At 46.8% G+C, this 25,336-nt stretch overlaps 1 protein-coding gene across 1 annotated transcript in view; it reads right to left on the reverse strand.

Annotated features, from left to right (window-relative positions):
- SEZ6L (seizure related 6 homolog like) overlaps window positions 1–25,336 on the reverse strand; it is a 197,594-nt gene that overhangs the window by 27,762 nt on the left and 144,496 nt on the right. The window contains exons 12-13 of the mRNA XM_060170528.1: window positions 8,577–8,773; window positions 2,010–2,204 (exon numbers count right to left, since the gene is read on the reverse strand). Of these exons, the coding sequence (XP_060026511.1) occupies window positions 2,010–2,204; window positions 8,577–8,773 (392 nt within the window). The remainder of the gene's footprint in view (window positions 1–2,009; window positions 2,205–8,576; window positions 8,774–25,336) is intronic.

The following is a 25,336-nucleotide window of genomic DNA, read 5'->3' on the forward strand; positions in this document are numbered from 1 at the left end:
CACTGTGACTCATGATACACTATCGTTAATATTTATGCAGAAAGGAAACATCTTAAGACTAAATAAAACCTATTTCTCATTGTGCTGCAAAAATAAAAATAAAAAGGAATGAAGTAGATCACATGTGTGATATGAAAAGATGTCTATTTCTGAGTTGAAGAAAAAAGCTGTTGCAAGGCAGTTTCTAGCAATTGATGCCTATTATGGTAAAGTATCTGTCTCTGCAGCTATGTCTGTATGTGTAGCCATATATATCTCAACATACACAATACACACACACACACACACACATATTTACGTACGTGTGTAACAGACACATACAAACATATGCAATTGGAATAAAACAGAATAAACTCTTGAGGGCAGATCATAAGGGATTTTCACTTTCTACCTCATTATTTTACTACCACTTGATTACCGTATTTGTTACTGGTACAATTTTAAGATGTTATATATTTACATCTTTCAATGTCAAGAGTGGAGCTTAACCAATGAAAGGTGGCTATAACATTCAGGGACTTCTAGGTGGGACCCCATTGTTCTAGGAGGTTCTTCTGCTCTCATTTCACTAGAAGAGAAGCGCTTCGGTGGGTCTGTGTCTTGAACGCAGAGTGAGCGCGGCACCCAGCCTGGGAACGTAAACACACAGGCACACAACAGGCCCAACACACATTTATTTGCTCTACTTTGGGCCTTTTCTTGGCAAAAATTGAGGCATGGGAGGGGATCCCCCATAGAGAGCTAGTTATGTCCCCTCCAAGCCTTTAAAAATGTTTAAACAATAATAACGATGATGCAGATCGCACTGGTGGACTCGTGACGGATCTCTCCTAACTGCGCAGCTCACGGTCCCTTTTTATTTTCTATCACAATCCACACACATGCACACACCCCACATTCTGTTGCAGAACAAATCGATGTGGTTTTAGGGATCTTCCGCGAGTTCTTTCATGTTTCCCACCATTATAATTTTCCTTGATGTCGGAATGTTTGTGACAGGAATTGTATGTAGCCCCCCCATGCTCTCCTTCCCTGACAGCCTCTTTCTCTGCTGCACTTAATATTTCTTCTTGGGCAATTGGTGATTTAAGTCATGCCGAACAGATCTACCAAAGTATCACCAAGGATCCAAGGATTCCCAGGAAGAAGGTTGCAGACTAGAGCTTTATGTAGGAGGTGGGAAGCAAATGGATGAGGGGAGAGGCCAAATTTAGCTCCCCCCACCCCGATACTAAGACATCAGGGTAGAAACCATTAGAGGCACTTCCGGTCGCTACCCCTCTTCAAGACGCTGAACTCAGCTACCACTAGACACACTTGGCCTGCACTCAGGCCAGCACTTCGGGGAGCAGGCAGAAGGGACCAGGAGACTGGGCCGGATGCTGTCTGGATAAAGGCAGCTACCTACCAGTGTCTACTTCAATGTAAATGCAAGGGAAAGACCACTGAAGGTTTAGAAACAAGGAGAAGTTTTCTTGTTTCTCTAGATACCTTCACTAAGGCATTGCCAGAAAATTCAAGCTACTTCTTTTAAAAAATTATCATCGATCAAACTATTTCCATTTTGGAACTGTTGAGAAAATAACACGTGCCTTAAAAAAAAAAAAAAGTTGGCTACCTACCATAGGGGTTTTGAACTGGGGCTCCTAGGGCCAACTTAGATTTGTTTTGCTTGGCTTCTGCAGGTATTTTAACGACTTGAATTTGAATGATGTTTTTACACAGGCTACATATATTCCTGCTGACCACAGTCCACACCATTCCCTAATGTCTCACACCCAGCCTGCTTTACTTATTTCCATTATCTGCCAGGCTTTTGAAACCACCTGGGTCTGAGATCCTTGCCCTTGGGCTACAAAATGACACTGGTGAACAGCACCAGTGTGTTGGTGGAGTAGAGGAGAGGCCAGATTCTACACTGAATAGCTCCTCTGCATCCACGCAAAAAATACTCCATGGGAGGGATTTTCCATCCATGACCTAGAGGAAAACAACAAGACCACTCTTACTTTTCTCACAAAATGGGGGGTCGCTGCTCCAGCTGAGGTCCCACTGGCAGGTGAGGGTGTCGCTCCCCACGATGTCATAGCCGGGGTCACACTGGTAGGTGATTCTGGCTCCCCTCACGAGCTCCGTGTGAGAAGTGGTTTTCCAACCATTCTGGATCTCGGGCAAATCTGAGCAGGAGTCGTTCCTTGACACCTCTTTAAAACAAAAACATCATCCTTAGATGGCGAGGTGGCCTTGTTGTTGGGGGTTCCTTTTATGAATGTCAGAGGAAAGAGAAAATAGAAGAAAAAGCCCCCAGAAGTAAGCAACACAACTTCTGAAATCCCTTAACCTGCAAGAACTCTTCCCTAGGGGGACTTTACAATGATTTCTTTTCATTTTGGATGTGGCACCTCCAGCCAAGCCATCAGAGGACTGCAGTCCCAGCTGGTATCTTGACTATAACCTCATGACAGGCCCCAAATCAGGACCGCCCAGTATTAACTCCTGAATTCCTGACTCACAGAAACTGTGAGATAGTACACGTTTATTGCTAATTTTGCGGGGCGTCATCTGTTATGTAGCAATAGGTTGCTACTATACTCAGCCTTATCCTAAGAATGTCCATAAATCTATGGGTTTGATAGATTAGGCATATACATTTTTGTAATGCAGACTAAGATAAACACGTAACTATTAAGACAGAAATAATTATTGGCTGTATTCTTCAAATCACATTGCCTACCATCAGTGAACATTAACCACACTCCGGAAAATCTACACACAGCTTATCGTCACAGAATCTTCCTCTGGAATAATTCTGTTTTCTTCCTGCAAACCTTTGTCCCTAAGGTAGCAATCCAAAGCCCACTATTATCACTCTCGCTTCCAAGTGCCCACTGCGCAGAGTCTGAGAAGAGGGCTAATTATGCCATATAATTAATTTGCGGTTCTAATGTGCTTCTGGGGAAAGCAAAGTACCTCCATTGTCTGCAGGAAAGTCATTCTGAGAAACAAGCAATGGCTTTTCCAGGGATTTCATCATGATTTTATTTGGGGGAAGGAGATCTCCTGGGTGTCTGCAAGAAGAAGGGGAGCGGGAAATGGCTTCTAGAATTGCTTGGTGGGGGACAGGAGCCTCTATTTTTAGGCCTTTGAAAAATCAGCCAAGCCCTGGATTTGGGACACAGCTGCAAATGTTCAAACTCTGGATGAAAGAGGAGAAATGGGGGCAAATACTTGATATGTGGTCTGCCTTGTACCAAATGCTTTGGGACTGAGAAAGGTTTGCTTGTCTGACTTTTCAAGATGAGCCGGCATGGCTATACATTTCCATGGGCCCTCCCATCTCCTCCGTAGCATTCATCACATTTGTCATTCTCAGCGGCTGCCACCGTGCAGCAGAGCCTTGATTCAAACCTTGGCCCCACTGTCTACTAACTGGGTGGTTTTGGCTAAGTCACTTAACCTTCTGTTCTTCAGTTCCCAGACTCTACCCCCAGAGACCCTGATTCAGGAGTCTGCATGTTCACCAAACACCCTAGGCAGAGCTTCTGGAACTATCTGTTCCTATGAACCTTTGTTAACTTTGCTTAGAATGAGAAAACTGGCCCAGGAGTCAGAGAACTTCCCTTCTAATCTTCTTTCTTTATTTTAGAAGCTGTGTGACTCCAGTCATGTCAATAAACGTCTCTGAGCCTCACTGTTCTCAGTCAGAGAATGGAGACAAGAATCATGGCCCTGTCTATCCCTAGAGGCAAGATGAAAACTAATTAATGTGCAGGATATAAAAATAACACTAAGACAAGTTATATGGATTCATTGATTTGTTTGACTAAGATGTGAGTGCCTACTATGTGCCAGGCACCAGGAATATAGAGATCTGAAGTCATGGTTCCATGCTCACAGTAAAGATCAGCACCATGGTCCAACTTCTGGGCAAAAGAAATACCTAAATGTACTGAATACATACCACCACTCCCCAGTCTTATGCTCATGGCAGACATCACTAATCAACCATAGCAATCTCTTTCTTTGAATCAAGCTGAAACCTCCCAATCCTTCTCAACACAACATTCCAGGGAGCCACTGTCATTTGACTGGAGTTGACCTACAATATGGAACTTTTTATTATCCTGGGATTAGAGGAATAAACATACAAGTGACCAATATCTCTTTGAAAAACACTGCTTACTTATCTCTGCTTTTTAATTCCCTTCCCTCCCATGCACTTGACCACAGACAACAGCAAAACATAAGAAGCAGTGAGAAGAATGGGTCTTTGTTTCTGTCTGTGCAAAGGAGAATTATGGGAAGTCAGAACCATGTAAGCCCAGTGTTCCTATGGAAGGTTCTGACAGCAGCCAGAGCAGATAAGCCTCGGCCACTTTCCAGAGCTGGGGTCAGGCCTTGAGATCAGTGTAGGAGCTTTAGTATTCTCTAGATGAGGGGCTTCCCTGGTGGCGCAGTGGTTAAGAATCCACCTGCCAATGCAGGGGACACGGGTTTGAGCCCTGGTCCAGGAAGATGCCACGTGCCGCAAAGCAATTAAGCCTGTGTGCCATAGCTACTGAGCTTGCGCTCTAGAGCCCACAAGCCACAACTACTGAAGCCCGTGTGCCTAGAGCCCGTGCTCCAGCACAAGAGAAGCCACCACAGTGAGAAGCCCACGCACTGCAACAAAGAGTAGCCCCTGCTTGCCGCAACTAGAGAAAGCCCGTACGCAGCAACGAAGACCCAACGCAGCCAAAAAAGAAAAAATGAATTCTCTAGATGACAACAGAAACCCCTAACCCTTCCATCTGATCCCTCTACTGGATGGGAGTTGCATCTGTGTCTTCTTAAATCTAGACCCAGGGTAGCAAATACCTCTCCCATGTCCATGACAGACATCACTAATCAATTACGGCATTCTTTTCCACTGACTTCAGGCATGGCCTCCTCTGAAAACAACATGGTCTTCAACCCAGGTAGTCATGGGCAATTGATTGACATCAACATTGACATACAAAGGCCCATTTTCCTTTTCTGTGAAATTAACCTGTGTTTCTTTAAGAGAAATAAGAAAAAAGTTGAGCTGTTCTCTCTTTTTGTGTTACCCGTATTAGCCAGGCTGTGTACCCCTGGGAAGCACTCTCTGAAATCCTGTGCTCATCAGCATATGATCCTGATATTGTCTGTTAATGGGACTCTTCCATTTTCACTAACTGGCTCAAGGGCAGGGAGAGAATTCTATTCATTCCTATATCCTGATGCCTAGGACAGGGCTTAGCATGAAAGCTTGTGAACCAAACTCTCTGGAAAATGGAGATAATGCGTTTGAAGATGAAATAAAATAATATATGTAAGAGTGCTTGCCAACTGCAAATTGTCACACAAATCTAAGTTTGAGCTTCAATTAACAAGAGCACCTCCTCTTCAAAATATTGCCAAACTGAACAATGGCCAGGCTTTCTGGTCAACCTTGGGCAGCCTTGGATAGAGTCATATTTCTTCCATCAAGCTGAATGCAGTTTTGCAAGACTGACTCGGGCACCAGAGGAGACAAATGAACAAAACTATGACCTCATCTTCCAGTAGGGAGGGAGGCGGGGAGGAAAGGTCTAAGGAGACAGACTGAAGCCAAGTCACCAGAAACTTTCCCTCCAAAGGCAGCTGACTCTGGAGGGCACGTCACCTGGACAGCCTCTGCCCAGGGCATCACCCAGTAAAGAATGCATGGAAAGTGGCAGCAGTAACACCCTGAAAATACCCAGTGTCGCCATCAAGGGTAAAAAGGCCCCTGAGTAACATAAAAAAAAAAGATCAGTACTTGTGATTGCTTCTCTGAGAGGTACCTGCAGAGCAAGAGTGGGGATGGGAAGTGTCCACCAGCTGGAAATAAAAAAAGCAAGGGACTTATTTTCATATGCATGAGGCTCCTTGAGATGGCCAATGGTCAGGGAACTAGCTTGTATTCTGGAGGCAGTAGGAGTTACAAAGAGAACACTTTGTATTAGCTAGAGAGGGGCAAATCTTCAAGCCAAGGGGAAGAACCAAAGACACGGAATCGTGCTCAAGCCAGAGGGTCTTTGGTGGTGGCAGAGAGGCTTGGCAGGATCAGTCCTCCTTTCCCCGGTTCCACCTTGGAAATCAAGATGCCAACCTCTTCCCTGGGGGGTGCAAGCAGGTCCCCTAACTGCTGGTTGAATCCTGCCCACTGAAACCCCCAGGAGGCAAGCACCCGCCATCCTGGACGCCGAAAGAAGTTAGGGCTTCTCTACCTCTTTGCGTCTCCCAGGTTCTCTGCTATTGCCAAAAATATTGGGGGTAGAGAACCCTAAGAGCTGGGAGCCAGGAAGCCTGGGTGTGAGCCTCAGGTCTGCCCCTGATGATCAAGTCCCTCATCCTTGGTGGTCCAGGGCTTCTTGTGCTGTGACGAGACAGGCCTGGACCAGACACTCTCTCAGTTCAAGTCCCTTCCAGGGCTGGGATCAGTGGGACTTCACAGTGTTCTGGTCCCATGACTGCTGGCGAGGATAGCAGCTTGGACTAGGGTGATGGACATGGATAGATGGAGAAGAGTACTTGGATCTGAGATATATTGTGGCAGTAGAGTTGAGAGGATGGACTGGATACAGGGGAAGCAGCCTGAGAAACCAGGAGAGTTGTGGTCCCGCCTCCTGGGCTGGGCAGACAGCAGAAGCAGTGAGAGGTGGTGAGGGCAGGGAGGCAAAGAGGTCGCTCTGTTCTGTCCGTGCTAAACCTGAGCTGCCAGTGGGACATGCAAGAGCGCAGTGAGCAGGGAGCTGGAGAGATCTGGAGTTCATGGGAGAGGTCAAGGCTGTAGGTACAAACTAGGGGTCAATGGAATACAGATAAAACCATGGGCCTGGATGACAGCACACAGATAGAAGGCAGGACAGGGTCCAGGATGGGACCCTCCAAGGTTTAGAGCTTGAGCAGAGGAGGGGGATGGAGCCAGGAATGAATAAGAGGGAGTTTCAGGGTGAGGGGTGAGGAGGGAAGGGTGTGGGTGGATGAAACAATTAAGAGGCGGGTACTGGATGCTCACGTGTGAACTTAGTTTGAACTTTATAGCAGGATTTTTTTTAAAGATGATGGGAAGAGAAAAGGTTTGGAAGACACACCAGCAAGAAAGAATATAAAGTACGGGAGAAGAGTATGGAGGTTCCTTAAAAAACTAAAAATAGAGCTATCATATGATCCAGTAATACCACTCCTGGGCATATATCTGGAGAAAACCATAATTCGAAAAGATACACGCACCCCAACGCCAATAGCAGCACTATTTACAATAGCCAAGATGTGGAAGCAACCTAAATGTCCATCAAGAGAGGAATGGATAGGGCTTCCCTGGTGGCGCAGTGGTTGAGAGTCCGCCTGCCAATGCAGGGGACACGGGTTCGTGCCCCGGTCCGGGAAGATACCACATGCCGCGGAGCGGCTGGGCCCATGAGCCATGGCCGCTAAGCCTGCGCGTCCGGAGCCTGTGCTCCGCAACGGGAGAGGCCACAGCAGTGAGAGGCCGCATACAGCAAAAAAAAAAAAAAAAGAGAGGAATGGATAAAGAAGATGTGGTACCTATATACAATGGAATATTATTCAGCCATAAAAAAGAATGGAATAATGCCATTTGCAGCAACATGGATGGACCTAGAGACTGTCATATGGAATGAAGTAAGTCAGACACAGAAAAACATATACCACATGATGTTGCTTATATGTGGAATCTAAAAAAAGGGTACAAATGAACTTATCTACAAAACAGAAATAGAGTTATAGATGTAGAAAACAAACTTATGGTTACCAGGGGGGGAGTGGGGAAGGGATAAATTGGAGATTGGGATTGACATATACACACTACTATATATAAAATTAGTAACTAATAAGGACCTACTATATATCACAGGGAATTTTACTCAGTACTCTGTAATGGCCTATATGGGAAAGGAATCTAAAAAAGAGTGGATATATGTATATGTGCAACTAATTCACTTTGCTGTACACCTGAAACTAATATAACATTGTAAATCAACTATACTCCAATAAAAATTTAAAAAAATAAAGTATGGGAGGTAGGAGAGAAAGGGCTGTCTTGGTTGGATGGGGCTGCAGGAGAAGAAGAGTCCTTACGGGAGAGCCAAGCTTCAGTTCAGGCAAGATGGCATAGGTAATGCTTTGAGAAGTTGCAAATATGGAAGAGTGTGTTGATGATATAAAGTCACAGCTGACTGCAAATGAAAAATGATGAATCTTAAAGTTATGAGACGTTATCTACTAAGTCCTGATATCAACCCTGTGGAGGAGGTATCACTATTTCCATTTTACAGATGACAAAAAAGAGGCTCGGAGAGGTTAAGTGACTTGCCCAAGGTCACACAGTCATCAATGATAATCCTAAGATTTGAACCCTTGTCCTTCCGACTAGAGAGACCAACCTCTTAAAAAAAAACGAGGTATATTTACCGTGTCAATATATTAAAAAACTCATGTAGCACAACCCTCCCCAAAAGACATATCTAGAAGAAATTGTCTTAACTAGCACCTAAACCCAAGGAGAAAAAGTGACTGGCTAGAATACTTACCTACGTAGTTCATGATGAATCCCTGGCCCTTCCCAAAGATGAGCCCGGCAGGGTCTGAGTGGAACTGGATGGTTAGGTCCGGCGTGGACGAGTACAGCTTCTGGGGTCCGCTGTTTCCAAGGTACTGCCCCAAGATGTGGGGCATGACCTCATCACCGTCGTAGATGGTCAGGATGTCGCTGTTGCTTAGGTTCAGGCTTGGGGGGCAGAGAGAAGAGAAGGGGTCTTGTGAAGCCAAGTTAACAGGCATTCAACAAGCCTTTGATTTCTTTTTTCAAGCAACACTCATTTTCTTGAGATATACTATGCGTCAGATCCCAAGCTAGGAACTGGGGGTGAGGAAGGCATTGACTGAACCTGTGAACAGGATGTGCTGATCCTTCTAAAAGCATCGCACACAGATCTGTGGATGGATTGGGCCTTTGAACACTCATTTATGAAAGGACCTTCCCAGCATGGAGCTCACTGCAGAGTCAAGTGCTGCATTGTCTGTAGAATTGCCTTCAATACCCCTGTCATTAACAACTTTTTTTCCTGGGTGAAACTAAGTGCTGGGCATTGAGCCACCTGCTGGGGGTGTGACATGGGTCTTCCATTTTTCTGTGATGCAGAGCAAGCTGACTGCTTGCTAATGATAACTTGCATTCTTATACAAGGTGAAATGATCCTTCCACTTATCGTTGGCAAATTCCTCAAAATCAACCAGCTAATCTATTATGTTTAGGGGACGGAACAGAGAATGGGATGGAGCACTTATTCATGAAATATGCTCCAACCTGCCATCACTATTCAGAGCATCACAGGATGACACATTTTTAAAGACCCAAACACAACAGAGTACCTTGACACTCAATATTTGGACAGCGATGGACAGTTAATAATCCAGAAAGCACTTCAGTACGGCAAAGAAACCTGTGCTATGTTAGGTGTGCTGGATAAAATTGATCTGTGATTGTAGGAACGCCAGACAGTTCAACTTCGGCTGCATCAATCATGGACAGATATTAACTTACGCCTCTTTCCTTCCTTTCTCCTTCTCCGCTTCTCTCTTTCTTCCCTTTTTCTCTTATGTCTTTCTCCTTTACTTGTATCCCCTCCCTAATATTTCCAAGCACCTACTATGTGCCAGGCACCGTGCTGTGCTCAGAGGACACGAGGAGTCACAGAGCAGAGGTCTGTTTAGACGAGAAAGCCAGGGATTGTGGTAGGAGTTACAGTCAATGTAGGTGCAGAGAAGTGTGTCTAACTCAGATGGGGGGCATCAGAGAGGCCTCCCTGGAGGAAGTGATCCTCAAGAAAGAGAAGGGGACCACTAGGCAGATAAACAGGAGGTGGGGGGGAGAGGGCAGTGCCTGAGGCAGAGGGAAGAAGGAAGAGGGGTCACAACTCCTGAAGGAACTTGCCTGGTGGTCAGTGTGCCTGGCTCTGGGTATAGACATGGAAGCAGGAGTCAGAAGGGTTTAGAGAGACAAGTTTAGGTCACTTGGATGTCATCTTGCTGGGGATGGGAGACAGTAAAGGATTTTAAACAGGAGCATCCTGACTGAGCAATTCACTGCCAGAGGAGAGGCGTCCCCACCTCCCCACGCCCCCGCTTCATCCACTGCCCAAGGGCGGTGTTTGCTGCCACTCCAGGAGCAGGGAGGAGATGTGGAAACCACCCATGTTGTTGGTGCTTCAAGTAGTAAGAACAAAGCAACAGAAACACAAGGCACACTGCTGAAGGTCTCTTTCCAGAGGGCAGGGGACATATTTTATCTACCATAATTCCTCATGTCAAGTTGTCCCAACAGGTGGCTTAGGGAGATTCTAACTGTCCCATAACCTCCAACAGCTTCCCCGGCACCACCCCCAACATCCTCTCCTAACGAAAGCTGTGCGCTTGCTTTGCACACAGGGCTTCCAGACAAGCTCCGAGACTCCACCTCCTCCCCGCCAGTTTACAACCAGGCGACAGCCGCTAAAGCCCTATCACATTGACATTCTGGAGTCGCCGCCTTCTCTTGCACACAGTAGGTGCTCAATAAATGCTATGCCATGAAAGAGTCTGCTGGAGACCCTATTTGACAACAGAAATAGTAGGGTTGATGTCAGCTTTTGAACTATGGAAGAGCCTCTTAACTCCGGTACCATGAAAACATCAATAGCTCATGAAAGTGCTGGATTAGGCCAGTGTGAAACGTGGTAGATGGCAGATATATTCCATAAGCCAACTTCACAGCCGATCCGCTGGTAACAGTGGGTTGCAGACAGTGCACAACTTGGCTTTATTCTATCATTCATTTCAATGATCTCAATGCAGTAGAAGCATCTTCAAGGGTGCAAACAGCTTTCATGTGAAAACCCTAGCACAACTCTCTGTTCTTTCTAAAACAGGAAGGAGTACACAGCCTTGGAAATCAGAAAGCTCTGGTTTCATTCTTGGTTCGACACTTTCATGGAGGGCATGTGTTTTCTCTGAAGTTCCTTGTCTGTGAATAGGGCTTAATATTTCCAAACTATGTCATGGGCTTTCAGAGTGAGGTAAGGCAGGCAGAAGATCTGGGATCAGACTCTAGGTTCACTGGTAGCACCTGAACAAGTGTGGTCAAGTCATTTGAATGTTATGTCATGTTGTAATGTTACTATGTGCATCACCACCACCATCACCACCGCCATCACCATCATTCTCTTTTTGGATTGCCATTTATACCAAATGACATCAGATGGCTTATGTCTGTGATTCTCAGCTAGAGGTGGTTTTGCCCCTTGGAGACAGTTGGCAATGTCTAGAGACATGGTTGTCCCGGGGGGGCGGGAGAGGTATGTCACTGGTGAGTCCATGTCAGGGAGACTGTTAAAACATCCTACAATGCACAAGATAGCCTTCTCCCAAATAAAGAATTTGGACCACAATTATCTGGTCCAAAATGTCAGCAGTGCTAAGGCTGAGAAACCCTTATTTATGGGAATGCATTTTGTAAACTGTGTGCAACAAACTATTAAATGCAACTTCTCCTGTCATCCTGGAATTTCAAAGTCCCCTAAGCTAAGAATAAGCCAACAGGGACTAAGCATTCCTACTTTCTAAAGGGATAGACGTGGCCGTTGTTTAAGACTGGGTTCTCGGGACTTCCCTGGTGGCACAGTGGTTAAGAATCCACTTGCCAATGCAAGGGACACGGGTCTGAACCCTGGTCCGGGAAGATCCCACATGCCGCGGAGCAACTAAGCCCGTGCGCCACAACTACAGAGCCTGCACTCTAGAGCCCACGAGCCACAACTACTGAAGCCCGCGCGCCTAAAGCCCATGCTCCACAACAAGAGAAGCCACTGCAATGAGAAGCCCGTGCACCGTAAGAAGAGTAGCCCCTGCTCGCCTCAACTAGAGAAAGCCCGTGCACAGGAACGAAGACCCAATGTAGCCAAAAATAAATAAATTTATTAAAAAAAAAAAAGACTGGGTTCTCCAGAAGCTGAGCCTGAGCAAAGATGTGAGTATCTCTTGGAGTCTGGCTTATCTGGGAGGCCACCCCAAGCAGCACTGGTGGGGAAGTGACACAGAAGGAAGGGAATGAGCCAGTGCATGGTGCGTAGATGGGCAAGTTCCACTGTGGGCAGTGGGCTCAGTCCTGCAGGAACTGTGAGAGATGGTGCAGAACATACCTTGGCGGAGAGGGAGCTGGGGTATTTATCTTCCAGCTCCCATCCCTCATTGGCTGAGGACTGCTACTAGGGGTACTAAATCTCCAGCACTTCTGACTTGCCCACGTGGTACCAGAGAAAGCCTTCAGGTGAAGAGGGTTGCAGTAGGAAGCCATCCTGCGTACACAGTGGCAAGGGCTAAAGGGCTTGGATAAGGCACCAATGGCATCTGCTACCACCATCTATGCAGCTCTTTCAATCTGAGCCCTTCACCCACTTCCAGCTTAATGAAGGCAAGGAATTCACTGGGCGATCAAAGAGGCTTGCAGGAAAGGCTGCCTTAAGGGGCAGGTCACTGTGGGAGGGGAACCAAGGGGAGGGGAGAAGGTGTATCACCCTCATCTGGTGAAGAGGGCTTCGAAGAAACTCTTGGTGGCTTGACAGTGACTGCATTTGATGTTCACCAAGAAAAGAGGAATGAGAAAAATTAGCCTGGAGCTGCCCGCCTACCTGGGGGCAGAGTAAAGGGAGAAAGGGGGGTGCTGAGAGTGAGCTACCCATCACTGATGAGAATGGGGATGTTTCCTAGGTCTAGATGTGAACCCTAATGAAGGCAGCCACTGTGCATCTCCTTAAAAATGGTCCCACTCTGAAAGGGCGATGGAATCCAGCAGAGGCGAAGGTCAAGTGCATCCAGGCTCTGCCCATATCAAGCATGCCCCGTAAGAGAGAGGAAAAAAAAAAAATCAGCATTCTACATCTTCCATAATATAACAGTGCAGTGACATTAGACTGTCCTGTGAGAAAAAAGCAGCGCACAAGGCCCTCTCTCATTGCAGAATTCCCAGCCCAAGAAGCCCTGCTGAGGGAGGGGCGAGCTTTTGAAAACAAATAATGTTTAGAGCTGTATGATCATCAGACTGAACTACACTTCTTAAAGACCCATGAAAACAAAACTTTCAGCCTGAGAAGCAAAAAAAAAAAAAAAAAAAAAAAAAAAAAAATGGAGAAGGTACAGGAAGGGCAGTGGGAGAAAGAGTAAAGTTACTCTCTCCTGGATCCTTCTGGATCCATCTTTTTGAGAGGCTGGTTCCCATGATATATACAAATGCTGATACTTCATTTTCTGTCCTGATCCAAAGACGAGCCTGCGTTTTTGCTGGCCCATCCAGCTGTGTTTGATATACTGAGTACAACCAGGGTCCCTGCCGCAGGGCCATCCTCAGCAGCTGAGAGGAAAATGCAGAGACTTATTAAGGCAGAGAGACCGGCCAAAGGGCAGAGCAGGGTTTTTTGCCGAGAACGGAAGAGAGATGTCAGCCAGATACAATCTGAGGAGGCGCCAAGAAATCAGGGTGTCAGTTTTACTCCAGAACTAATGGGAAATGGAGTGGTTCCGGCAGGCAGGTGGGTTTGATCTGACTGGCATTGGGTGGAGCAGGTCCCCCACAGGGAGAATTCCACGGGAAGACAGCTCCCCAAGGCCAGCCCCTGCATATGCCAGCCCCTCTTAACTGCCAGAGGGAAAGGCTTTCCTTGGGCACAGGGTCTTGAGCTCCTGCCAGAAGACCTCAGCCTCTGTGTCTCCTCCTACACCACTAGCCACCCCTTTTCCCTTGGTCTCTGCCATAGGCTTTTCTCCATCTTTCAGCTGGATTGTGGGGCAGGACCTCACGGCTTACTACCTCCATCCTTCCCTGGTCCCAATGCCTCTCCCATCAGCACTCAGGGAAATCCTTCCGAAACACAAAGCTGGACCCTTCACTTGACAGTTCAACAGATGAGCAAACGTGGTCTATTCATACCATGGAGTCTTATTCAGCCGTGAAAAGGAATGAAGTACTGACACACGCTACGACACGGATGAGCCTTACAAAAGAGAAAGTCTAAAGAAGGCTACATGTTGTGTGATTCCATTTATAAGAAATATCCAGAAGAGGTAAATCCACAGAAACACAAAGCAACTTGGTGATCGCCAAGGGCTAGGGAGACAGGCGAGGAGGATGGAGTGGGACTGCTTAATAGATACGGGTTTGTTTCGGGGATGATGAACATGTGGTAGTTACACAGCATTGTGAATGCACTAAATACCGCTGCATTGTATATGATAAAACGGTTCACAACATGTTATGTGAATTTCATCTCAGTGAAAAAAAAAAAGCTACCTTACTTTAGGTAAAGTACACGTTTTTGATCCCAGTGTCAAGGCTGTATCTATGTTTTCATCCCCTCCCCTCCTCACAGCCTCATCTCTCCAACCCAATATTCCAACCCAAATATTTTACCCTCCAGCCAGACTGAATTACTTGTCAATCTTGCCAAAGAATGTGGCCCTTGCCCACCTCTGGGGCTTTCGACATGCTGTTCCCTGGACCCTGTATCCTTCCTTAGCCCTCCCTCTCTAAACCTGGGTAACCCCTCCCATCTTTTACTCTCAGTCTTTCAAGATTCGCTCACGCATAGAGCTCCCCCCTTCCCCCTTGAGTCTGGACTGGGAGCCCCTCCGTGCTCACCCCTCATACAGAGCTCAGCACTCGTGCCCCAGTGGTCTGGCATGTCTGCATGAGACCAGAGGCTCCCTGAGGCTGGGGAGCACGTGTGCCTGCTTACAGCTGTGTCCCCAGCTCTTGGCACAGCACTGAGTGTGTGCTGGGTGAATCGGCAGCAGCCCAGAGCGGTTGTCCGGGTCTCAGCCTCAGCTCCCACACAAGGCGGACTGCGGCTCTGATCCCGTCTCTGCCGGGGACCCTGACCCCAAATGGATTCTTACCTGTACCAGCCTTGGGAGTGGGACTTCTCTGGCCCTGGCTGCTTTTAGGACTTGCTCCCAGAGGTTAATTTGAAAGCCCTCAGTGATGGGAGCTGCCCCCAATGATTTCTGCCCCACCTGCCTCCGGGACCCCTGTTGCCCACACCCTCCATTCTTCTTAGATATGCAGGTCACCAGAATCAAGCCTGATACCACGACGCCCCTACATGCCTGATAAGCCACTTCAATGTCAACCCGTGACCTTGACCAGCTGGGTTCTAGTTTCCTCCCCTCGCCCACCTTGACCCTGCTCCAGGCACATCCCGAGACCTGTCCAGTGCCTGAGCAAGCATTTGTGGGCACGCCACCCACCGCTTCCGCTTCTGAACTCCTCTTTCAACTCTGCCCTGTATCAGAGCTGTAAAAACACCGGTCCCATGGGTGTTTGGGGACAAAAGGTCTACCAAGACCTCATGTAGCTTTTGAACAACAACACTGCCTACTGAGTATTAAGCACTCAAACAACAATAACCCCGCAAGCTAAGACTTACAACCATCCCCGTGTTACAGATAAGGAAACTGAGGCTCAGCCAGGAGAAGCCACCTGTCCAAGGTCACGTAGGAATCAGATTCAGGACTCAGACCTAAGCCTGCCAAGCCAACGCCTGAGATAGGAACCACTATTTCATACGATGTCCCATGAAAGCCACATACACATGTGTCCGAAAAGTGTACCCAGACAAGGACCTACTTATAGCACAGGGAACTATACTCAGTATTTTGTAATAACCTAAAAGGGAAAAGAATCTGAAAAAAAAATACAACTGAATCAATCGCTGTTCACCTGAAACGAATACAACATTGTAAATCAACTATACTTCAATTAAAAAAAAAGTGTGCCCAGGTTCAGTCTTACCTCAGAAAATGCAAATTTAAAATTACAAATAAAGCCTGCAGGATGAGGAAGCCCTGTTTCACTGCCACCCTGTATCCTTTTGTTCTCATAATGTCATACATAAAGTTCATTTGAATAACGAAAATAAAAACAAAAATAAACAAATGGAACCTAATTAAACTTAAAAGCTTTTGCACAGCAAAGGAAACCATAAATAAGATGAAAAGACAACCCTCAGAATGGGAGAAAGTATTTGCAAATGAAGCAATGGAAAAAAGGATTAATCTCCAAAATATACAGGCAGCTCATGGAGCTCCACATCAAAACAACAAACAACCCAATTAAAAAATGGGTGGAAGATCTAAATAGACATTTCACCAAAGAAGACATACAGATGGCCAAGAGGCATATGAAAAGCTGCTCAACATCGCTAATTATTAGAGAAATGCAAATCAAAACTACAATAAGGTATCACCTCACACCAGTCAGAATGGCCATCATCAAAAAAATCTACAAACAATAATGCTGGAGAGGGTGTGCAGAAAAGGGAACCCTCTTGCACTGTTGGTGGGAATGTAAATTGATACAGCCACTATGGAGAACAGTATGGAGGTTCCTTAAAAAACTAAAAATGGAACTACCATATCACCCAGTAATCCCACTTTTGGGCATATACCCTGAGAAAACCATAATTCAAAAGGACACATGTACCCCACTGTTCAGTGCAGCACTACTTACAATAGCCAGGACACAGAAACAACCTAAATGTCCAATGATAGATGAATGAATAAAGAAGATGTGGTACATATATACAGTGGAATATTACTCAGCCATAAAAAGGAATGAAACTGGGTCATCTGCAGAGATGTAGACAGACCTAGAGTCTGTCATACAGAGTGAAGTAAGCCAGAAAGAGAAAAACAAATACTGTATATTAACACATATATGTGGAATCTAGAAAAATGGTACAGGTGAACCTATTTGTAGGTCAGGAATAGAGACGTAGACACAGAGAAAGACATGTGGATACGGGGGGAAGGGGAGGGTGGGACGAACTGGGAGATTAGGTTTGACATAAATACACTACCATGTGTAAAACAGCTAGCTAGTGGGAACCTGCTGTATAGCACAGGGAGCCCAGTTCAGGGCTCTGTGATGACCTGGATGGGTGGTGTGGGAGGGAGGTCCAAGAGGGAGGGGATATAGGTATTTTACATATATATATATATATAATATATATATAGCTGATTCGCTTCATTGTACAGCAGAAAATAACACAATATTGTAAAGCAATTTTACTCCAATAGAAATTTTTTTTGGTCTCCTAAACATTTTACATTTCTAATTTCTAACAATTTATTTCATTTTGTTGCCAATCACACACGACAGAGAACGTGATAAAATCAGCATTAAACTGGTTGCTTAGTCTGGGTGGCTTTATTTTAGTGGAATGAGATTTCTGTTATGGCTTTGGAAATATTTTAAAAGAGTCTGGGAAGGATGCTTAAGAAACTGGTATAGCGCTTGCCTTGAGGGAGGGGCTGTTTGCTGGGGAAGGGTGGGAACGACTTTCACAGTAGACCCTCTTGTACCTTTGGGTTTTGAATCATGTGAATGTTGTACCTTTTCGAAAGGGATAAAAACAGCCCGAGGGACGCTCATTATGGCTTTCACTAGGGTCTAGAGAGCCAAAGAGGTGACGATGGAAGGCAAATTTGAACCTGACACACATCAGCAAGTGTATCTTCTCTTGGCCAGCAGAAGGCAGTGTGCGCCTAAGCAAGGCATATGCGGCCGCTGCTCTGCAGGGCGCCCCTGCCTTCCCATCCTTACCCCAGCCAACCAGGACCCTGGAAGCGGGGAGAAGGTGGTAGGTGAGCTGCAGTTAATATTCCACAGAAGGTGTCGAAAGAAATGATGAGCACCTTGCTTTTCTTTATTCCCCTCCCAACAAACATCTGACCCTTGCTTAGATATCTTGCCTTTCAAAGTCTTTCCTGAGTAGCATTCATAAGACGATTGTAGGTAGACAAACAAATTTGGAAATGTCTAATGGTTATGCATTTATTTAAATGTGAATTAGAAAAATATATAAATATATGGTTTGCACATCCAACTTCTAATTTCACGGACATTATTTTGTTTAGAGGAAGCCAAGAGAAAAATGCAAGCCAATTTGAAGGGGAAAATAAAAAGCAGTTGGTAGTAGAATTGGACTGTGGAAATGGCAAAAATTAGCCCACAGAATACAGCTCAGTTTCTAAGCCTTCCAAGACTTCCATGAGCTCCACAGATGGGCCCCAGCCCACCTCTGCTGTCTCAAACACCTCTGGATACCAGATCCTTTGTAGCCCCTAGACCTGCCTTAGCCAGGCTGGTCCCCTGTATCTGAATGCCTCTCCTCTCCTCTCCTCTCCTCTCTGCTTGACATCATTTTATAGGTCCTTCTGTGCTCCTTACACCCTCCTGTATTTATGGCCATATAATAACTAGCCAAGGCTTCATAAGGCTTCCTTGGTGCCAGGAGCTGTTCCCAGCACTTCAGATGACCATTTCGCTTTATCCTTAGACAAACACTCTAAGGACTACTGTTCTCACCTGTTTCACAGATAAGCAAACTGAGCTACCCAGAGGTAGAGAAACACACTGAAGCTCAAACAGCTGGTCATACAGGAGAGCCAGAGTCTAAACCCATGTAGTTGGAAGGCAAGACCCCAGCACTGAACCACAGGACTCTACCTGCCCATGTCAGCGCCCATGTCAGCTCCCATGTCGGGCTGCAAGCTCCCTGCAGGCACATGCCCTGTGTCCCTGGAGCCCAGCAGGGCTTGGCACAGGTGAAATAAATGTCATTTACACGGATGAATTATGGTGAATTTATCTGTTTTTTCCAGGTGAGCAAACTGAGGGGTTCAATGACTTTCCCAAGAAAACACCATCTTGCAGTCAAGGCAGGACCTCCGCGGGACGGCAGAGATGGGTGATTAAATACACCGGATTTAAATAAGGGACAGGAGAGAAGCAGAAGCCATAAATGCAGTTGTAAGTGCAACAAAACTTTTATAAAACACTTATATTTTTTCTGAAGGCCTTAAAGAAAGACCTGTTTAGAATTCCTTTGTATTCATTTTCTCATCACATCCCCTCAGCCACATGGTGAGGTGGTCCAAGAAAATGTACTAATCCCATTTCACAGATGAGTAAACTCACGCCAGGAAGGCCCATGTCCCAAGGCCTCTGCGCCTGCACGAAGCCGCACAGCCAGCACCAGGTGCTTCACCGCACTGTGGAATTGCTGAGGGGCCCTTTGGCCCAGTGCTAATTTGGTTTCAATTTAATTTGATAAAATGGCAGGTGGGACAAGAAACCATGTCACCTCCAAGGAGCACAGAGAAAACCAATCTCTTTGGCTCCCCAAAAGGACCCGTTAAAGCGTAAAAAATGAACAGTTCCTCTCTGTCCTTCCCTATGTCTTTTCCTTCCTTCCTCTCTTCTTTCCCCTCCAGAGACTCCCCAAGCGCTTGTCTGTGTCGGGCTCAGACCCAGCCCTCGCCCAGTCCTGGCTGCACATAAGAATCTCTGGGGAGATTTAAAAACTCGCAGTGAGGTCCAGGCTGGACCCCAGGCCAACTGGACCCTCAGCATCTCTGGGGGTGGGTCCTGTGCATCAGTGTTGCTGAAATTCCCGAGGAGGTTGTGCCGGCTGCCAGGACTGAAAGCCACTGCCCTGGAAGCTTCAGTGTGGATGAGACCCCACCTCTGTTCTGCCTTTCTTTCCTCCTTTTCCTCCACCTTTTCCCCCCTCCTCGACCAACTCCCCCAAAGAGAAAGAGAAGAAAGAGATCCCCTCACCAGATGTGCCTTTCCTCTGGGACCACCTCACGGGCTGAGCTGCCACATCCCTGGACTGAGCCATCTAAGAATGCGGTGGGCAAAACTTCAGCAAGGTCAACAAGGCATTTCCCACCCAGCACTGCAGACCAGGGCCAAACCCAACAACACTTTTCAGTTGCTTTGCTGAGAAAGCAGAAAGAAATCAGTCCTCAATCACCCTGGTGTTTTTGCTCCATCTTGAGAGGCAGTGCTAAGAGAATGGACTCTGGGTTCAAATCCTAAGTGTGCTGGTTTCTAGCTGGGCGACCTTGAGAAAGTGACTTCACTTCTCTGATCCTCAATGTCCTCACCTGTAAAATGGGGATAATATTTTTGAAAGCTGCAACTAACATAATTAGTGCCAGGAATTCAATTAACATAGCATTGTTTGTCTTTGAAAAAATATATTTCCAATGAACTATACAGCCTGCTCAGGGCAGAGAAGGTGTGGTATCAGGAGATCTCACTGAGGGCTCCTCCTCCACCCCCCCAGCGCTTCTCTGCTCTGTGACTATGAACAAGTCGCTTGCCCAGCCTGGGCCTCAGTTTCCCCAGATGAAAATCTCAGAATCCATGAGTTGTAAAATATATATATATATATATATATATATATATATATATATATATATATATATATATATATATATATATATATAAAAACAGTGGCTACAGTTTCCTTCTACTCAGAAGGCTGGACTCCCTACCCCCTCCTTCGACAGTAGTTAAGGGACGGATTTGGGAATTCAAGGATTCAGACACAGGCTGGTGAAGCTTGGGTTTCTCAGACCCAAGGGTGGCCCTTCCCTGACTTTCCTCTGTGGAGATGCCCACATCTCTCCCTCTTTTTGGATATGAGTTTCCCCAAATTTATAAAATTAGTGGGTGGGACCAGAGGCCTTCTTCATTTCAGAACCTCTAAGTCAGGGTGAAAGAGCTGAACTTGAGAGAGTATAATTAAAGCATAAGTAAATTAGAGCTTAATTAAGGGTGGATTGGGATTTGTTATGTTTGTATGTGTGTGTGTTGTGTGTGTTTGTGTGGTTTGTATGTGTTATGTATGGTGTGCATGTGCATGGTGTGTGTGTGGTCTGTTCGCAGTGTGTGATATCTGTGTTCTGTGTGTTTGTGTGTGGTGTGTATGATGTAAGTGGTGTGTGTGGTATGTGTGATGTGTGTGGCGTGTGTGATGTGCATGGTGTGTGTGTGGTCTGTTCGCAGTGTGTGATATCTGTGTTGTGTGTGGTGTGTATGATGTAAGTGGTGTGTGTGTGGTATGTGTGATGTGTGTGGCGTGTGTGATGTGTATGGTGTGTGTGTGATATGTGAGTACGCGCGCACACACACACACACACACGTGTGCAGAGGGAGGTGGGCCCGGGACTCGGCATCACTGAAGGAAGATGTTCCACGCTGTCGCCAGGCAGGAGTGACAGCTGCTGGACATGCGTTTCCTGTCACTTCGAATCCCCATCATGACGCGTAGTCTTGAAGGCATCACCTTGTGCAGCCTGGTGTGGCTCGTCTGAGCTGCCAAAACACTCCCTGTTCGACAGAGGGCAGTCTCAGGGAGTGGTAGGAACTGTCCTCCAGGAAAAAAACGAACCGTTTGGAACCTCGAGGGCTCACCTGAGCTCACCCCGGAGGCACAAGATGGGCGTGCAGGGGTTCCCCAGGCCGGGCCACACATCATAGGACCACGCCCAGGGCCTCTGCCGCCACCTGGCTGCCTGATCCCTCCCTCCACCCTCCGCCTATTGCCAGCGTCTGCTGTCTAAACCACAGGTCTGACCGTGTCACTGGCCTGCTCAGAATCTCCAGGGAGGCTGGCTGCCATCAGGACAATGTGGTCCCACTACGTGAGGCGAGGCGAGGCTGGGAGGTGATGCAGGACGTGGGCTCAGTGTCAGACAGCCAGGTCCAAACCTGGCAGCCACTGAGCCCTCCGAGCATCTGTGTCCTCAGCTATGACATGGGGAACATCATCGTGTGAACTCATCAGTTGTTTACAGAATTAAGTAAGTTGATGGAGGTGATGCACTCAGAAGAGTTTGGCACGCAGTGAGTTACTGTTATCTCCAGGCCTCGGATAACCTAATGCAACACCAGGCGCGTGGTGGTGGATCCTCACTAAGCACTTGCTGGAGAGTAAGTGCTGGGGCCACTGTACGTCAGGTAGTTACCAGACAGGCAGCCGCAGCTCCCAGGATGTCGGATCTAATTGCATCCGAATGCCGTGGGCTCCTAGGTGTGCACCAGCAAAGCAGGGGCCTGGCTCGAGACAGGGGGTGGTCCCCTCCCAGAGCTGCAAACACCAAGGCTGGGAAGAGCCTGGCATGGCTGAGGAGCAGAGAATAGGCATGTGCTGCGGGAGGACCTGTCCTGGAGCTTGTGTTTCCAAGTTACCACTGACCACAACAATCCCTTGCAAATTGGGAAAGGGGAGTGTTCAATCAGGTGGGGTGCCTGGAGAGCGCCTTAGGATGAAGCCACTTCATCCCTCAGTGTCAAACCAAAACCCCATGGTCAGGGGCAACCATGTGTGTGTGTGTGTGTGTGTGTGTAGTTGTATAATGGAGCTCAATTTGTTCACACGTCATGGAAGGAATTAATCACCCTCATCATCAGAGCTGCCAATTAAAGTATTGAGTGTGTGCACGGTATCAGGCCCTTGCCAAGAGTTCTACCTTCTCAAGAACTCTAAGAGGTGGGTACCACAGTATTATTCTTTTTAAAGATAGGAAACTGAAGCTCAGAGAAGTAAACTGACTTATCCAAGGTCATACAGCCAATAAGTAGAAGAGTTAGGACCTGAACTCCAGAATTCCTATCACTGGCAAAAAAAGCCTTTTCCTCTTCCTGAAAAAAACTCAGGATCTTTCCAGAGTGCCTCCCACAAGTAGGAAGCATCAGGTAGAGAAAGAAACATTTTCTGAGCTTTCTTTATGCCAGGCACCAAGCTCTGGGTAGAAATCTTGTCTCCTTCACTTCCTAGCTGTGGGATTGCAGGCAAGTTACTTCACTTCTCTGAGCCTTGGTTTCCTCATCAGTAAAATGGGGATAATGATGGCCACCTCCTAGGGTCAGTTGTGCACAGGGATGTCATTTGGAGCTTTGGACTAGGACCAGGAGACCCGAGCTCTAACCCTTATTCCTCTTTGGCTGAGGTAGCTTGAGTGTGAAAATGATTTCAAAGCTCTGCCCCTCTGTCCATACCCTTTGCAGGGAGGCTTCCAAGCATCCGCCACCAAGAGGTGGAGCTTGTTTCTCCTCCCCTTGAATCTGGTCTGGCCCTTGCGTTGTGACTCGCCATAGGATACGGCAGATGATGCTGAGAAAATTCCTAGTCTAGGCTCACTCAAGAGGCCTTGAATGCTTCTGCTCATGGTTGTGGAACCCTGGCCAGTCGCCACAGGAAGGAGCCCGAGCTAACTGTTGGAGAGTGAGAGACACGTGGAGCAGAGGTGAGCCATCCCAGGCTAGGGCTGCTTAGACTGTCTGACAGCCAGTAAGAAACATGTAAGAAAGGCCAGCCACGATTCACGGAGCCACCTACCTAACCCGCAGCTGCCCAAAGACACAGGAGTGAGCCACCTCAGACCAGAATAACCACCTTGCTGATCTGTAGACTCATGAGAAATAATACAACTGAGCTTGGGGTAGTTTGTTACATGGCCATAGCTGACTGACAGAATGGTCTTGGGACAGTCTTTTCCCATCTCTGGGTCACAGTTTCCTCATCTGCAATAGGATGGAATTTGGGCCCTATGAACTGTGCTGTTCCTTCTCAGATTCCCTAGAATGACTCTCAGATTCCCTAGAATGTGTGGCTCTGGGGAAATCCCTTCTCCCTCCACTAATGGATTGGAAAGCTTTCATTTCTATTGTGGCCATTTCTCCCATGTTTTCTGTTGGTGTCTGGATATCTGTGCTGCTGGGGGGCTGCCCTCAAGTCTTGACTCTCCCTTCTTGTCTGGCTCTTGAGCTGAGTTCTTTCCACCCAAAGCAGCTATATCTCTGTTTGATGGATGGAAGTGCCTCCGGACAGGCACTTAATTTTTAGGGCTTGGAATTAACTTAGCACAGAACAGGCTGGCAGCAGCTGAAGAGAAATATTCCACAGCTATCAATCATATGGTTACTGGGGTTTGTCATTAGGTTCTTTTATTTCCTGGTTGGAGGACTGTGCTGGGGCCCATAAACAGGGAGATATTTGGGGCTGTGCCCCACAGTGGAGCTAAGAAAGGCAAGCTGGAGCTTGGCTGAAATTCTGTTCTTCCAGAAACATATGTAGGTGTCCAGGAAATGGGAGAAAGGCACCTCTCTGAGCCTCAATTTCTTTTTCTGTAAGATGGGGCAAGGGATTTCTCCCTTGTGGAGCACCTCATTACCATTTATTGGGTGGTTATAACACCGGCTTTGGCCTCAGAGACCTGTGTTCAAATCCTGACTTGGCCTCTTTCTAGCTGTGTGACCTTGAGCAAGTGACTTCACCTCTCTGAGCCTCAGTTTTCCCACCTGTGAAATGGGGGTAATCATAATGTTATCACATAGGTTTCTTGGTGAAGAGTTAAATGACTTTACATGGGGAAAGCACTTAGTGACTGGCAAACAGTAAGCGCTCAATGAATTTAGACAATGATTTTGATGCTGATGATAACTGCCGTTATCATTCATGTAATAATTCCTGCCAAATGTTTAACCAAAAATCTGGCATATAGTAGGGATGGTTATTTGCCTATTTTATGCCAGAAACCTTACTAAGAACTTTACGTATTGTTTAACTAACATACACACTCACCATCTCTCTCTCTTTCATTCAACAAATATTTATTGAGCACTTACTGTATGCCAGGCCCTGGGGATAAAGTAAATAAAACATCCCATTGTGAGGCAGGGATCACCACCTTCAGTCATCTGCCTGAGGCCGCAGAGCCAGTAAGAAGTACAGTCAGGCTTTAAAGGCAATTCTTTTTTTGACTCTAGAACCTTCGTGTCTCCTCTGGCATGTGGCATCTTCAAGGCTGGCCCCTGGGCTCGGCTCTTGTGGCCACACTCAGGCTATCTTTCAGGTCCTAACTCTGACTTGCTGTGCGATGCTGGGCAAGTTACCTCCCCTCTCTGGGCACCTCCCAGCTCTTCCATTCTAGAATGTCTTCTCCAACCATTCCTTAGTTCTTTTATTCTCCTTTCTATGTTTTACACTTTGAGAGAGCAAGAGCAAGAGAGAAGAGAGATTTAAGAAATGCTTAAGGATGTAAAAGATTCATGCTCGGTTGCATTTTAGGGTAAGCAGCAGACTCCTGATGGAGCTGGGAGGTACATGGTGGGTTAGGGACTAGGCATTTGGGGTGGGAAGAAGGTTTAGCCTGGGGGCTCCTGACTCACCTTATGCACCCACCCCTTCTTATCTGTAATACTGACAATACAAGGCAGAGGGTTCTAATTAATGCTGCAATTCAGGGCATCCACTGGGTGCTTATTGGTCACTATAACACTGCTTGGGTCCTTTGATCACAAGGGCCTCTCGGGGAATGCCATTCCCCCATTACAGTTTGACCAACTGACACTCTTCAGAATCCTGCTTGGATGTCACCCGCTCTGTGACATTTCCACAATGCA

This window comes from Lagenorhynchus albirostris, chromosome 14, assembly GCF_949774975.1.
Source record: "Lagenorhynchus albirostris chromosome 14, mLagAlb1.1, whole genome shotgun sequence".
Classification (NCBI taxonomy): domain Eukaryota; kingdom Metazoa; phylum Chordata; class Mammalia; order Artiodactyla; family Delphinidae; genus Lagenorhynchus; species Lagenorhynchus albirostris.